Source organism: Cydia fagiglandana, chromosome 6 (genome assembly GCF_963556715.1).
Source record: "Cydia fagiglandana chromosome 6, ilCydFagi1.1, whole genome shotgun sequence".
Classification (NCBI taxonomy): domain Eukaryota; kingdom Metazoa; phylum Arthropoda; class Insecta; order Lepidoptera; family Tortricidae; genus Cydia; species Cydia fagiglandana.
Genome location: NC_085937.1, coordinates 14,928,582 through 14,945,259, shown reverse-complemented (window position 1 = coordinate 14,945,259; position 16,678 = coordinate 14,928,582). Strand labels below are relative to the sequence as shown.

The following is a 16,678-nucleotide window of genomic DNA, read 5'->3' as shown; positions in this document are numbered from 1 at the left end:
GTCTAAAGCGTAATGTTGCATGCTCGCCGCCGGCCGCCTACAGAAGAAGATCATGATCCTAGTGTGCTTGCTGATACTGGGGCTGGTCGTCGTCGGCTACGTGTCCAGCTACTTCTACTAGCTCCTCCGACAATGCTCAAAGGTAACTCGCCGCCGCGAGCGCCCGCGGCCGCGTGGCGGCCGCGCGCGCTCGCTCCCACTGCTAGATATCTAATAAGTGTTGTGTTTGTTCAATGTGCAGAAGAAGATAATGATTCTGCTGTGTCTGCTCGTGCTCGCCCTTCTCGCGACCGGCTACGTGTATAAAACCTTCTTCCTTTAAACGGTCGAACGGGGCCCGGGGGCAGGTTTGCGAATATTTACTTGGGCTTCATAGACGGCATTCATAATTAGAGTTTTTGATAATGAATGAGTAGAGGCTGCGCTGACATCGTCGGATTAAACGTTCATTATAGTTACATTATAGCAAACTTAGAATCTGCCTTGATGCGGCGCTCATATTGGATCAAAAATTGTATTTGGTCCAGATTAGATATATGTTCTTATAAATAAATAATTGGGGTTGAAATTAATAAACAAAAATCCGTTTTAAATAAATAATTGGAAGACCAATTGACATTACAAAAGAATACTACGCTGAACGAAAAACCACCAATAAATCATGTATCTACACTGTGACAGCATATTCACATTCGAATCACGGCTCGCAGATTTTTTTTTTATAAAACGTCCGCTTATCTTCTGAGTTATGGTGTCTTTTTACACATTCCGAGGTGATTACATCATATTACGATCCGATTCAAGTTTTGGAACGTATGGAATTGAGTAATAATCTGTGAGCCCTGATTTTTTCATTCGGCGCAATACATCTAAGCATTTACTACGTATACTTACATACCATTATTACAACGAACACGATACTTAACGTTTAAAGAGATGTAAAGCGCTAAGTGAAAATCACTATCGACTATATAAACGCCTATCGAGTCTTAACTGTATCCTATACAGTATCATACAGCAGACAAGCATGAACATACACGAGTGCTTTTAGTTTTGACTTTAGATTAGGGATTGACAGACTAACGCCTCAATGTAAATGGCTTCATCTTAGATATACAAATGTATCTCTTATATATTAACTCTTGTTTTTAATTTTTATTTATAATGAAGTATGTAGGTAGAAAATTTGACAGCCAAATACGTATGATATCATATGGGCAAGTAATTAAATGAGCAGATTTTATTACTACGACGATTAGTATGATCATAATGGACGATTCACACACACCACAAGCAAAAAGACGCTTTTTTGAGCTGACAAAATTAGTAACTATAAAAGCTAAATCGTCTGACATGAGGACAATTCGCATTAAATGACATTTGTGCATGTCTCGTCGTGCATTGTCGACCAATCATTAGTATTTTTTGTAAAATTTTAAAACAAAATTTTGAATCTTTATTTTACTGCTCATATTTATCTGCCCAGTCTATTACTACACACTAACTACGCAGTCTTACTTTACTGCAAAATAGTCCTTGTATAGCAGTAGTAGTTAATTATGTATACGTATTTTGGATTTTACTCTGGCTGACTTTTCAAATCCATGCACTTTTCTTATCCCGCACCGTATTTAGGTACTACATATACCAATATCCAATATATCTGTGTCTCTGATGATCGGGTTATTTTATTTGTCCGAGTAGCGTGAGTGAGTTAAATCTTGAGAACTTTCATTTTGTTAATTACTCTTCACATGTCGTCGCATGGCGACCGTGCCATTTATTCAGTTAAGCTTTACGTGACAATAGAAAAACCCGCTCTAAAATAATGTTTCTCTTTATGTTATGTTAAATGTTTTCTGTCCTTATAACTTACACAAGCGAAGCAGTCGCATTATACATTCTACTTTTCACGGAAACATCCATAGATGGTCCGTCGGGTCTATATAAATCAGTTTGAGTTCCATTAATCTACATTTTTTTGTCAAAATTAACTTGATCTGAAAGGGTAATTTAACTAAACCAGTTTTGCTTATTTTTATAAGATCACTTACCCGAAATTGATAAACGAAGACTAAAATTTAAGATATTTAAATAATAAATTAGTTAGGTATATTGGCTTTTGCATCGTTCTTACAACCATATTCAATGGATGTTCCCGTGCGATTGAACTATTAATCTACAAACTGTTATTATAGTTTAGTCTTTAAACACATATTGTGTTTGTTACCCGTCAGTTCAATGTATGGTGGTAACGGGGATGGCCTGGCTTATTTTAATGAGTCATTATACGGACTGAATTATCTTCACTCTTTCTTAAACCCGTGAAAACTCTGCGTCTATTTACTAGATAACATTTGAAAGATTTAATTAATAGTTTTTAGATCCACCAACGTACGTTGAATTGGTGGCTTAAATCGATAAATTTTCTTCATGTCTAAAATACTTTTCTAATACTATACTGTACTTTTACATCTATAACTAACACTTCCACGAAAGTTTTCTCATGTCAATTTCCACCACCCAAACTATATATCTAAAAGCACTTACTTTTTACATTCGGTGAGATAACATGATTAATTGATAGGGTATTTCTTGTAATATAATATGATATATTGTGTATATCATGACGCCCCGCCGTGTGTCTTACCGCGTGTGTACGCTTGCAGGATCGCCATGCAAAGGATCATCGTCGCGTGTGCCGGCGCCTGCGACCCGCCCGCCTGTCGCTGCTTCGCGGCGCTCGTCAGTAACCATCGTAACGTTTCATTTGTTGCCACTAGTAACGTTCAAATGTATTCTTATCTATAAACACATGTTAGTAATCAGCAAATCATTGTGGCTTCAAACACTTGCGACAATGCTACGCCATGCTACTTTTGGCTCTAATGTCAAACCAACAGCCATATTTATTTACATCCCCAGCTGCCCAAACGTTTATAATGCGAATGTTTCATACGCAAAGTTGAAGCACGGAACATATTTAAGCATTTTATTTGAACGTTTGTGTAATGGGGCAATAGTTATATGTATAATTAACAGTTAATCCACAAGTTGCATACATTCTTTACATGTAAAACTTATATAGGTACTCAAAATAGGATTTGACTGGACATGTTAAGATTTAAGAAACGTCACACAGTGATTTCTGTATCCCACTATTGCTGTGATTGTCAGAGGCTATTTTGTGTGCATACTGAATCGTTCATAAAATGCATAAATTAGGAAGTATTACTCCACTTGAATATAGTTATAACGTATACTTATAGTTCATAACATTATCAGAAAAGGAAATATTTAGGCAGTCTATTTTTCAATGTCCACTGCAGGCTTCATGTTAAATAATTATTAAAAAAATAAACACCATCCTGTGGAATAAGTTTAAAACGTTGGCTAACTTGAAGCTTAAAAGCTCCAGTTACGATGTTCGTAAACTTGCCATGAAGATAGTTATGATTTAATATCATACTCGTATCTAAGATAATGTAATCAGCAATTTCTACAAACATAAAATCAAAATAATGGCAGTATAACAAGCGGCGACGCCGATCGAAAAATGTAATCAGTATTTTTAACCGAAGATTTGTAATAACCACAAAACGGACGATGTTCAAGCATTAGGTGTAGATATTGATACTTCGCCAAATAAGGCTCGATTAGGCCGAGGGCCGAATATTGTAGGGGGAAATCGTGTCGTCAGTAGGAGGATGTTAGTGGGAGTGTCGATCGCGCAAGTGGCCTAGTCCAGCTTGGTTGCTTGGAGAGGAGGGTAGGCCACGGCGCACAGTACAAACAGAGGTGGCGCGGCCGCCGGGCCGCCGGTCAGCCCGCTCCGGTCGCCGGCGCGGCGGGCCCGGCGCCGCCGCGCCTCATCAGAGCATATCGCGCCGGCGTGCCGTCGCCGTAGCAATAATGATATTCGATTACAATTGTAAAATTGTTTTTAACTTTCGAATGTGTGATAGTAGATGCAGTTGTTGTTTAGTTAACTTTAACATTATAAATTATAATTAATGAATTGTTATTGTGGATGTAACTTTTAATAAACCGTAAGAGTAATTTTAAACTTTCATAAATAGACACTCGTTTAAATTGTCTCGACGCTTTCAAATCAGAATCGTAGTTGAAAATTAAATTTTGTTTCTTACTCTTAAGACCCCCTTCATTGTACAGTAATCCATAATGTATCTACGTAGCTGGTGTAGCTAGGATATACATTTTAATAAATTCGAAGTACCAGTCTTCAGAGATGCAAGTAGGTACTTATAGGTATTGAAACAGTATTTTGTGTTCGTAACGTTACCTATATTTTCCTAGAAAAGAAAACACTCGAAAATATTAAGCACCAACACGTATTAGCATTCTCCTAAGAAAATAAGTGTAATGTTAAAGAAACCTGATGGTTACAAAAAATGTGAGAGTGAAGGTGACCACTGAACAGTGCTTGATCGTCGCGGTTGACAGAGAGCGTCTAACGGCCCTAAGTCCGCCGCCGGCGGCGCCAAGCCCTCTAGCTCGACGACCAAGCAAAATTCTTGAAGTGCAGTTGCGTATGGAACAACGTAAAGCAATGTTAATTTATAACTAGTTTACATAATTAGATTTTTATCCTTAAGAGTAGGATTTCATCTAGTTGCCTTCGTAACCGTAGAGAAATTAGGTAATTCCTTTTCTCTCAGTAGTTTCATTATAAAGTGAGGTCAGTCGCATGTTTCCACTCGCCAGTCAATTGTCCCGCTTGTCTTCCCCGCGAGCCGGCTCCGACACGGCATCCGACCTTACATCGCGCTGACACTAGCTAGATGCATCTCAACTCATCGTATCTTAGGCTAAGTATATTATATTATTGGCCTCGTCGGGCCCCCTCGCCGAGGCCGCGTACCTGACACCAAAGTAAAGTTAGTGGTAGTGACTAGCGGTGCGCTAGCCCTGAGCCCTGAGCCCGGAGCTGAGCCTCGAGCCCGCCGAACACATCGCACAAGTCACGCGGAGACGCTCCCGCCGCGGGACGTGGGGCTTTGCGGCGCAAGCGGCAAACCTCTTCGCTCCCGTATAGTGTTTTGTAAAATAAAATGTTAGAGTAGGCATAACCAAACTTCTAGTCGGCTTTCAATGATCTTAATAATCTGATAATATTAATCGTAATATTGCAGTTGTATTCTTCGGTTACTAGTGTACATAATGTGGCGTTCTCGTGTTCAATCAAGCCGCGCGCCTCGCGGAACCGCACCGTCCGATTCTCGCACGACTATCGCGCGTTTATTGCTCGGTTCGGACGCTTGTGAGGCACGGCGGCGAGCGTTCTAACAAAATCTCAATCTTATCGTAAAGCATAGATATTTTAATAATCAATAGTATGCATTGTTGATTGGATTGCTAATTTTGTATAAGTACACAATTAGTATAGTTTATATACTTATGTGTCAATTCATATAGCATTTTATTACATTAACAGACGATAGCTAGTAAGTGTTAAAGGTAATCCAGACGTAATTACAGTACTATGTTTATTAGGCTTCTTTGGAGTTTTTGTTCCAATGTGACGTTTTGGGAGCGTTTCTGTTGCGTTTGTTATAGAGGCGGGAGCGCGCCGGCCGCCCGCGCGGGTCCCGCCCGCGACAGAGGCGCTCGACAGTTTATTAAATGTACCTACTACAGTACTACATATTTATGGGAAACAATGTACACGTCTGTAGCGATCGTAAACAAGATTTAACCTACAAATCAGTCCTCTAAACATGTATTTTATCTTCTCCATAATTGTATAAAAAGGAATTTAAAGAGCAACGAAGATGATGAATAATATTAGGTATCCTGATGCATTTCCAAAAGGTTACTCTATGATATTTATTATTTATCTACTCCTCATAGAAATATGCCTTTTTTAATACGAGGTCAACATATTTTTCGCGGCTCTTGTTATGCTCCGAGAAGCTTGATTCCTTGTAAAGTTTTAAGACTAAGTATATCAACCCCGTTCATACTCTTTTTATTAGGTACCTTATACAACCCCTTTTCCGAACTGAAAGAGGTTTAAAATCTTCAATAATGTTACCAAATCGAATTTTTCGGAGTTTTTGCAACTCGGCCAGGAAAGTCTAGAATCATTCAAATTATAGAGCCGCTATTTATTGATTAGTCTAGCTACAAATAATTCACTAACTGCCATCAGTTTTGGCCTGAATTTCCCTTTTATTACATAAGTTATACACCCGCTCAATTGCATAAACATCCTTTTGCGATAATACCACATTAGGGCACACCGCTTGAAAGTGACTTAATGTGACCAATACCTAATGAAATTAGTTTATGCAATTGGGCCATAATATCGCGTTGTAGGTAGGTACTTCGGTAGGTACCTAATCGACATTCACCTGCAAGTGTTCTAAACGACGCTATAGTCTAGATTCCAATTTCATTTCATTATTATACCTACGCTGCTCTAAACACAAATTAAAAAATCACTCATTGGCAGTGTTAGAAGTATTACCCAGTATTATAAAAGCAATGTTATATCCACTTACAGTGCGGTTAAGGTGCTCTTCTATTAGGCAGCGACTTTTATATTACTTAGTAGGATATGCAAAGTTATGGTACCAACTTTAGTATAAATGGCATTTGACAAAAAATAATTAACTGTCGTGTGCAAAGGTGTCCACAATAAAGATAAAGATACCGCTAAAGGATAATTGAAAAAAAAAAATCGTTTACCTTACAAAAATCATAATGCAACTTACCCATTATACTCCCGTTGCTACACTAGGCGCATAGTAATATATATTTTGATACAATACCATAGATTGATTTGAACCCTGGTCCTAACTCAGTTGTATAAAAGTCTGTGTTTAGCTGTAGTGCATATTCACAGTCTGCTCCGCTTTTGGCGCGAGCTATTCGGTTAGGGTTTGGGTACGAAATATAGCCAGTTTACCTGCTGGGCATATAACCGGTAAGCAAGTTAATGCCCAGTGAGTAAAGTGTTTGTGACGGCCTGCCTCTACCCTGACTGCTACGACTCCCGCAGTCCTTCAAGAGTTAACGTAGAGTCGCTAGACTTCAATTCGTAGGTAAATGTTTATAAAACTTTCAACGTTCTCTCGATTTGTGCTTTATTTCCGACTATTTGATGTTGCTTCGCGTTAAATGATGTGAGACATTAAAAATATATTAGAGTTTATATTTATTTTAAAACATGTTATTTTTTATACTTAGTTTAATCAAAAATGTTGAAATAGCATAGTTCCGTTTTACGGAAGTTTCTTGTACTTATATAAGTATTTCAAAATTTATATCAAAATTGTATTCCTCTTAATGATAAAAAAATCGTCTTGTAATCTTGTAAAGGAACACTAATCCTCCTGAAATTGTAACAGTTATAAACTATTGTATTATGAAATTAACAGTGAGATTCTGGACACATGTAAAATTCAAGTTAGATTGGTTTTTATAGTCATATTCTGTACGTAGGTTATCAATCTGAAGTTCTCTCATAATTATAAAATAAACGGTGTTTTCTGCTGTAACACTTGTTTTATTTCAAAGCCCTTTAATGCTTAGTGCCATTGCATCAACCACAATTAAGTAGCGTCATCAACGTCATGAGCAGCAAACTATGGAACTTATAATAAGTAAGTACAATAAAAGTTAACGATCCGATCACTTTTGCTAAATACATCCCTATCATGATCATCTTTAATCACGTGCGACAACTCTTAACATTCGATTCTTAGAAATACAATTGATATGCATCTACTACGCATTCATTTGTCGAGATTTCCTACAGAATTGATGATAGCGTAACGTAAGGTAACCCCATAGAAGTGATAGAAGTTTGTACGCAAAGTAGCTAAGCGTATAGTATTTATTGCTGAATGTACGTCAAAACTTAAATATCTAATGAGGCTAGCTAGAGTTAGACCAAGAAAAGTCTGCAGCTAATTTGATAGCCCACGCAGTGCAAGTGTTATTTTAAACGTCAAACTTCTATGAAATTATGATATATAAATAACACTTGCACTACGTGGGCTATCGAAATCGCTGCAGACTATTCTTGGTCTAACTCTATAATGGTTACCAGGCGGAGTTATTATTATATTGGTATGTAATTCAATCGAGGACCTTTTCGAACGGTATTTGCCAAAGAGTAAAGTAAGTATAATAGGTAAAGAGAGCCCTCTTGAAGCATTTTATGGAAACTCATTTGAAAGCGCCATCTCTGATTCTCCCCGGGAACTAAGTATGTATGTGTGCGTGTACAACTACATATGCATCCATACGTGTACTTTTGTCCCACATAATATTAGGTCTACTTGGTCGGTTTAAAAGTCCATTTTTTGATTGGTTTCTTGTAACAAATAACTGTATTGTTTACAAGAAGTCAAACAAAAAATTTACTTGTAAACCGCCCAAGTAGACCTAATATTATGTAGAAAAGGTTTTAAAGAGTGGAATGAATATAACAGAAACATAATAGTAAGTAATAGTAAAGTATTTTATTGCCTTCAATTTGGTATATACAGATAGTACCTATTAATAGCAGGAATCTACCGCTTGCAGCTTCTGACTCTATATCCATTGTCTAAGCAGGTACCTCCATAATATGCGCTCCAGTTCCTCCCACGACGTGTCTTTAGCGGAATCAAGACGCACGATTTTTTGCAGATTGTCATAGTACATGTTTGTCGTCACCAAAATTAAAATTTCACTATTATAGTTTCGAACTTATACACAGGTCCTTTTCATCGCTATTTGCAGTGAGCGCTAACGATGGAATTTTTCATTTTTCTTTCGAGAATATCTAAACCTCCCGGCATTTTCTTGAGCACTATTAAAAATTTTAAACCTCCAGTGGCCTATTTTATAAAGCTACAAGTTACAATTTACAAGCGGAAGTCTCGTTCTAACACATAGGGTTAGAAAGAGACTTCCGCTTGTAAATTGTAACTTGTAGCTTTATAAAATGGGCCACAGGTGTTGTAATATTGGGAGGCTAATTTCCCTATTTTCGTATTTAATGCTTGCTCCATTTTTACTCGGTTACACTTTAAAATTAATAGAGAATAATTATCTTATATAATTTGTTTACGAGTTACGACATTTATTTTGGTCTGACAAGTAAACAACAGTTGCTAAGTAACCAACATTACAAATAAAGAAAGGTCTTGACAAACTAGGTATGTAACCTTCTCAATGTTGTATTAATGCCTTAAAATTGTATCAATTTTATAGTGACACATCTAATGACGTAGTTTCTTCGAGCAACACAGAAGGGAGGCGGCATTCGCACTATTTCCCCTCTGCCGAGGTACAAGATTAGCGCGTCAATATAATCTACCGCGGGTAATAAAACTAGTTGCACTTGGATTTTTCACTAGACCGAGTCCAGACGCGCGCGTGAACACTGCTGCACAAAAATGCCCGTTTGCTCGGTTTTTTGCTATAAAAAGAGGTCGGGGACATCAAATTTACAAAAAGAAAGTGTTACATTTCACATTTAATATTTTTTTTTACATATCATACGTTTAAATACATTTAAATACAATTATTATATTTTAGTCTCGAGTAATTGTTGGATTTATCGATTTTGCTCGCTCAGTACAAATTACGGATCGGTCGAGCGACAAATCCGACTTCTCATCTCTCAGAATACAATGACATACTTCAACGAAAATGTGTTAGTGGGCGTGTTGTGACACTAGTCACTCGTCCGTACACAAAAAGAGATCGAGGTTTGCAAGATTTGTCTTTGACGTGTGTCATTTTCTATGTATTTGTGTCGTCATTACAGAGGGCCTACCGCGAACCACGTTTGACGTGTTGCCTCCCTGTCACACTTACGTATGAATTTACAAGTGCCATAGAGAGGCAACACGTCGAACGTGGTTCGCGGTAGGGCCTCTGATTGGATTTTGTATGTAAGTGTGTGACAAGTGCGACTGTGTGCACCAGGGGGGGGACACTCGGAACATAGTTAACGTCAGTAAAGATGGCGGATGATGGCGTCAATTTAGAAAGAAAGAAAAATTGCGTAAAGCAGACTTCCGATTATGCAAACTACGTCATTAGATGTGTCACTATAAAATTGATACAATTTTAAGGCATGAATACAACATTGAGAAGGTTACATACCTAGTTTGTCAAGACCTTTCTTTATTTATAATGTTGGTTACTTAGCAACTGTTGTTTACTTATCAGACCAAAATAAATGTCGTAAACAAATTATATAAGATAATTATTCTCTATTAATTTTAAAGTGTAACCGAGTAAAAATGGAGCAAGCATTAAATACGAAAATAGGGAAATTAGCCTCCCAATATTACAACACCTGGAGGTTTAAAATTTTTAATAGTGCTCAAGAAAATGCCGGGAGGTTTAGATATTCTCGAACGAAAAATGAAAAATTCCATCGTTAGCGCTCACTGCAAATAGCGATGAAAAGGACCTGTGTATAAGTTCGAAACTATAATATTGCAATTTTAATTTTGGTCACGACAAACATGTTCTATGACATTCTGCAAAAAATCGTGCGTCTTGATTCCGCTAAAGACACGTCGTGGGAGGAACTGGAGCGCATATTATGGAGGTACCTGCTTAGACAATGGATATAGAGTCAGAAGCTGCAAGCGGTAGATTCCTGCTATTAATAGGTACTATCTGTATATACCAAATTGAAGGCAATAAAATACTTTACTATTACTTACTATTATGTTTCTGTTATATTCATTCCACTCTTTAAAACCTTTTCTATATTATATATAATATTAGGTCTACTTGGGCGGTTTACGAGTCATTTTATTTGTTTGATATCTTGTAATCAAAAACCTTTAATAAGTTACAAGAAATCAAACAAAATATTTGACTTGTAAACCGCCCAAGTAGACATAATATTATGTAGGACGAAAGTACACGTACGAATGCATATGTAGATGTGCACTCACACATACATAGGTAGTTTCGGAAGCAAATCAGAGATGGTGCTTTCAAATGGGTTTCCATAAAATGCTTCAAGAGGGCTCTCTTTACCTATATACTTACTTTACTCTTTGGTGTGCACCTTCCCCCCGCGAAAAATGGCAGAAAGATTTGTACGGTGAGATATCGCTTGGGCCCCTCCCTTCCGACGTGTCGGAAGCCGGTGTTGCTCGAAGCGTAGTTTGCATAATCGGAAGTCTGCTTTACGCAATTTTTCTTTCTTTCTAAATTGACGCCGTCATCCGCCATCTTTACTGACGTTAACTATGTTCCGAGTGTCCCCCCCCTGTGGCCTATTGTATAAAGCTACAAGTTACAATTTACAAGCGGAAGTCTCGTTCTAACACATAGGGTTAGAAAGGGACTTCCGCTTGTAAATTGTAACTTGTAGCTTTATAAAATAGGCCACTGGTATTTGCTTCCAAATTTGTGTTTAGGAAAGTGAAAAGGCGAGATACCAAAAAAATACCTTTATACTCTGGCAAACCCATTAAGTCAGTGCGGTGCGGTGTCAAAGGTGCGAAATTCAAATTTTTCTCTATAAAAAATAACCCCTTCGCGCCTACATTTTTTAAATTTGCCGCTCATTTCTACTGACGGAAATGTGTAACCATAGTTTTGAATTTACGGTTTTTTTGTTTCGATTCTTAAAGTGGTAACACACTATCGCACCGCACCGCGACCTTGGTGCGTCGCACCCATAAGTGAGAGCGAGAAACAGATATCTCTTTCTCGGATCGGTGCGATAGTGTGTTACGGCCTTTAAGCGCGCAACTTCAACAAGATTCTTATTATAGTGAGATAAATCGGTAGTGTCAAGTCCAAGGGCCCAACCTTTTCTGTTCTCTTTCACGACGCAGCAACTAGTATCATTTCTCTCACCTCGCTCTTTTAAAATGCCGTTTGTCAAAAAAGGACAACCATACTGTTGACAAGGCGGACTTCAAATCAAGTGTTGCCTTTCTTGATGCGCCCACCCTGTGTATGTGTGCGTAAAAGCGTATATGTGTGCTCTTTTAGGGATGTGAAAAGTCGATTTTAATCATGTTATATATCGATAAACGCTACACAGCGGAACGAAATAGCGATTAATTGAAGCTTCAATATCTTCGTTAAACATAAACATTATTGAAATGCTAATGGATAATGAATATATTATAATATAATAATATAATTCAATTATTGCGGAACACCTATTTTAGGAGGTATTTATGTATTTTAATTAAATATCTGAACTTTCCCTTGGTTCCCTGCTGGGGCGTGACTATAAAATTGTGATCTGATAACCACAATAAAGAATAAAAGCGTTTTTGGTCATTTTAGGTATCGTTAAGCCTTTAGCCTCCTCCAGACTATGCGCGTGAATCGCGGGCGAAGCCGCGAACGCAAGTGTGGCGTCGATTTCGCAGATTGTTCACGCCTTCGCGCCTAGTTCTCCGTTTTTTGTCGGTATTTCGGCCCGCGTCAAAGGAGACGCGAAGCGCGAACTTGCAAGACTCCACATTACACACTATTTTGGCTCTTCTGTGGCCAGATAAATATTAATTATATTATGATTATATTACATTAAGCAGCTATATTTTACGGTTTCACAAGAAATCAAAATGGAAAAACAGCTAAATCACGTATGATGCCATAGATAACTAACAGTTAAACTCGATCAGCTGATGCTTTTCCGCCATCTTGCCGCAAACCAAACTGCGAAATCGCCGTGAAGTGTGCGAGTGTGGAGTCATACATCAACTTCGCGATATGTTCGCTCCGCGACGTCGCGCCGCGATTCACGCACATAGTCTGGAGGGGGAATTTTGAAGTAAAATTAAAATTGCAAGAAATGTCGATAGTTTATCGATATGACTTTATCGACATGGCTACAGCAACGTGGGCCTCATTGTTAATCGTACACTAAACAAAAGTGGCAACAGTGACAGCTCGCTGAGACTACGTCTATATATATATTATGTCTATGGTCAAGTCGCCTTAAGATATAATGTTACCAGAAAACAATTTGTTAGACAGATGTCAATGGCACTTAGTTATCTGCAGTGTTGCCAACTTGGCATAAATGATGCCAGATCTGGCATATTTTCACTCGCTTTGGCACCAAAATTTTCCATTTAGCATCTGGCATATTTTTTAGCATAATTTAGTCTAAGCCAAGTTTGCACCAACTTGGCAGCAACAATATGCGCCTTCGCCATGTGGTTCATATTTTCATATGAATTTTGACTTTTGTGGACGGATGGACGTCAACGGACTATATAAAGTTGGTCAAGCAGATCTTGTCAGTAGAAAAAGGCGGTAAATTTGAAAAATCTATGTGTTTTAGGTGTGGGTCATTCCATAAGAAACGCTACCAAAGGGTTGAAAAATGAAAACTGGTTTAAGAAGTCAAAACTAACCTATTTCCATAGAAAACATACCGAACCTTCATGTCACAAAAAAAAACCGAAAAAAAATGTTTTTTTATGGTAGCTCCTGTATAAAAAAAATATTTTTTTATTTTTTTTTGCATTTAATCCTGTGATGTGGGGTGTCGTTGGATAGATCTTTCAAAATGAATAGGTGTCACCATCAACAAGTTTTTGATTAAGTGAATATTTTCGGAAATATTCGCATCGAAAGAAAAATAATTATGATATCTTCGAGAAACAGTTTTTATTGTTAAGATAATGTATTTTAAAATAATTCAGCATTTATTACTTCTATTTTTAATCGAATTTATTAAAAAGACAATTATTTCAATAAAATGAGCCATAATTTCGTATAAATCTGTCTTAATTTCGTACTCGTAACACCCGAAACGAACCATGAGTAACACCCGAAACAGGTAATTTATTTTATTAAAATTAAATAAGAAGTGATACTAAGTGTTACTTCAGTGTTTCAGTAGACTATACTAACTAATACTACTTGACATAAATAAAACTGGAGCTTACTTGATAAAATTCGCTTAATTATGCATTTTGGTACTGATGGTCAGAAGGTATAGGCCAATTCGCGTAACGCCCGAAACAGCTACTTTTTAGTGATTCTCTCGTTATTTCTCTTATACTTTAATAATGTGCGTACAGGAAAGGAAAATATTATCAAAGTAGTAGATGAATCAATAGTTATAATCTCCTAGTTCCTGTTACAATATCGAATAAAACCTTATTTTATGAGTTCAAGTGTAACACCCGAAACGGTGGAATGACCCGTGTCTAATTTCAAGTGATATTTTTTTTTTGCATAGGTGTTTCAAAAATCTTTGGCATAATCTAGACATTAGTCTAGCATTTTTTCAAAATCCGAGTTGGCAACACTGGTTATCTGTGGTAAGTTAATGTTTAAGTAGCTAACACACTATCGCACCGCACCAAGGTCATTGTGGGACGCACCCATAAGTAAGAGGGAGAAAGAGATATCGCTTTCTCCCTTTTACTTATGGGTGCGTCCCACAATGACCTTGGTGCGGTGCGGTAGTGTGTTAGCTACTTTAGAATGCGTGCATGCATCATTTCGGTGCTTAAATCATTTTTCTTCGACAAAGTTGCTTTTACGATCTTCTAAAACAACTAGCAAATAATATATAACCATGAACGCACCACCAACATTCGAATCCTTCCTTTTATATGAAGGAGAACAAAAGTAAGTATCATCATTTTATATAGTATAATATGCTCAGGAATTTCATGTTTTTACGATGTAAATAACATATTCTCGTGTTTATTCTAGAGTTCAAAAAGAAGAGGATACGAAGGTAACAAATGCCGCAATATTTACTGTCAACAAAGAGGACCATACTCTTGGAAACATGATTAGACAGTAAGTGCTTAAAACATTTATTAAATTTATAAATTAGTTGAATCTGGTACTCTACTACACTAAAACCAATCTGCAAACCAAATTGGGATGATTATTACTGTATATTGTGCCATATACACATGACATTCTCAATCTAAAGGTACCACATTGTCCACATTATAGAGAATATTGATTGTTGCTTTACAAGTTGTGTCCACACCAACACTGTGTGTGTGTGTGTGTTGTGTCAATATATTCTAAGAAGTATATTGAGAACTCTAAACATGAACTATGTTTTATTTACAGTCAACTGTTAAAAGACCCGAAAGTGCTGTTTGCGGGTTACAAGGTGCCCCACCCCCTGGAGCACAAGTTTGTGCTGCGCATCCAGACCACCTCCGACTACACGCCGCAAGAGGCCTTCATGAACGCCATCACCGACCTAACATCAGAATTGTCTTTATTCGAAGAGAGATTTAAAGTGAGTAATTAGATCTGGTGTTAATTTTTCTTTTCCAAGTTTTTATTTGGATTATTCCAAACTGAAATTAAATCTTTTCAATTGTTAACAATTTATTTATGAATATTTTTATAGTATTTTTCAACAACTTGGGTGCAGTCTCAATACAATTTATAACCTTATATTTAACAATTTATAACAAAATCACGCAAATTTGTATTGAGATGACATATTATTGGGCTATTCTGTCAATGCACAAGTTAAACTTTTATAACATTCAATATTTGAGTTTCCTACTAGACACATTTCTTAGGGTGGTATTCCACCTGTCCAATGTGTATTGCGTCTCACATTTTGCTTTAATGAGAGAGTGAGAGGCAATGACATTGGACAGATGAAATACCGCCCTTACCTGTATTTTTAGTGTAAGCTGTATGCATAAAAAAACCGCATATTGATGTACAATTTAGCCATTTGGCACACGCATACTACAGATCAACAAAATTTTTAACAAACAGTTCCTAAAAAAATTCCCTTAGGAAGGGAGTGCTGAGTCATTTGTCATGCGTCATAACCCCCATGGACTCCCACTGGATCCGTCTTGCAAGAAGTAAATAAAAATAACTTTATGGTTAATTGTTACAGGAAGCCATTAAGGAGAAGAAGGATGGATTAGATTAAAAATGTAGGAATTAACATCTTTTATACCTATTGTAAGTTTTAAATATATTTCATGAATTAAGAAATATTTGTATACTCAAACTCACCCACTTTGTCAGTAGAAATAGGCGCGAAATTCAAATTTTGTATGGGAAGTTAACTGTTTACGCCTATATTTTTTTAATTTGCCGCCTTTTTAGGGTTCCGTACCCAAAGGGTAAAACGGGACCCTATTACTAAGACTTCGCTGTCCGTCCGTCCGTCCGTCCGTCTGTCACCAGGCTGTATCTCACGAACCGTGATAGCTAGACAGTTGAAATTTTCACAGATGATGTATTTCTGTTGCCGCTATAACAACAAATACTAAAAACAGAATAAAATAAAGATTTAAATGGGGCTCCCATACAACAAACGTGATTTTTGACCAAAGTTAAGCAACGTCGGGAGGGGTCAGTACTTGGATGGGTGACCTTTTTTTTTTTTTGCATTATGGTACGGAACCCTTCGTGCGCGAGTCCGACACGCACTTGCCCGGTTTTTCTACTGACGAGGTTGGTGTGCCAGAGTATATTTTTAAGACAACCCAACACTGAACTTGTTGAATAATAATTAGTAAAATAAATAATTTTTCTACTTGTTGTCTGTAATTCTTGAATTAAGATTTGTTATACCAAACTGCAATTGGGTATTTTTAACACATTCATTACCACTAAGTGCTACGGGTTACGCTCGTAGCGCGTAGCCACGGTTTCGCCGTATGTAGCGCGTAGTCGCTACGAACAGTGTACCCGACAGTCGGGT

The 16,678-nt window shown here is 37.3% G+C and overlaps 2 protein-coding genes across 4 annotated transcripts in view; both read left to right on the top strand.

Annotated features, from left to right (window-relative positions):
- Window positions 1–7,523, top strand: part of LOC134665327 (syntaxin-1A) — an 81,505-nt gene extending 73,982 nt beyond the window's left edge. The window contains exons 8-9 of one of the 3 annotated variants that reach the window (XM_063522252.1): window positions 242–347; window positions 2,670–7,523. In XM_063522252.1, coding sequence (XP_063378322.1) covers window positions 242–322 — 81 coding nt within the window. In that variant the 3' untranslated portion in view covers window positions 323–347; window positions 2,670–7,523. Of the gene's footprint in view, window positions 1–43; window positions 136–241; window positions 348–2,661 lie in introns of all 3 variants that reach the window. The other 2 variants (XM_063522255.1, XM_063522251.1) reach the window with 2 other exon arrangements.
- Window positions 7,524–14,463: 6,940 nt separating this feature from the next.
- On the top strand, window positions 14,464–16,510 carry LOC134665289 (DNA-directed RNA polymerase II subunit RPB11). Its single transcript, XM_063522188.1, has 4 exons — window positions 14,464–14,601; window positions 14,689–14,778; window positions 15,064–15,238; window positions 15,863–16,510. Exons 1-4 carry the CDS (start codon window positions 14,549–14,551, stop codon window positions 15,896–15,898), a joined length of 354 nt encoding a protein of 117 aa, XP_063378258.1. The 5' UTR covers window positions 14,464–14,548; the 3' UTR covers window positions 15,899–16,510.
- Window positions 16,511–16,678: the final 168 nt, after the last annotated feature.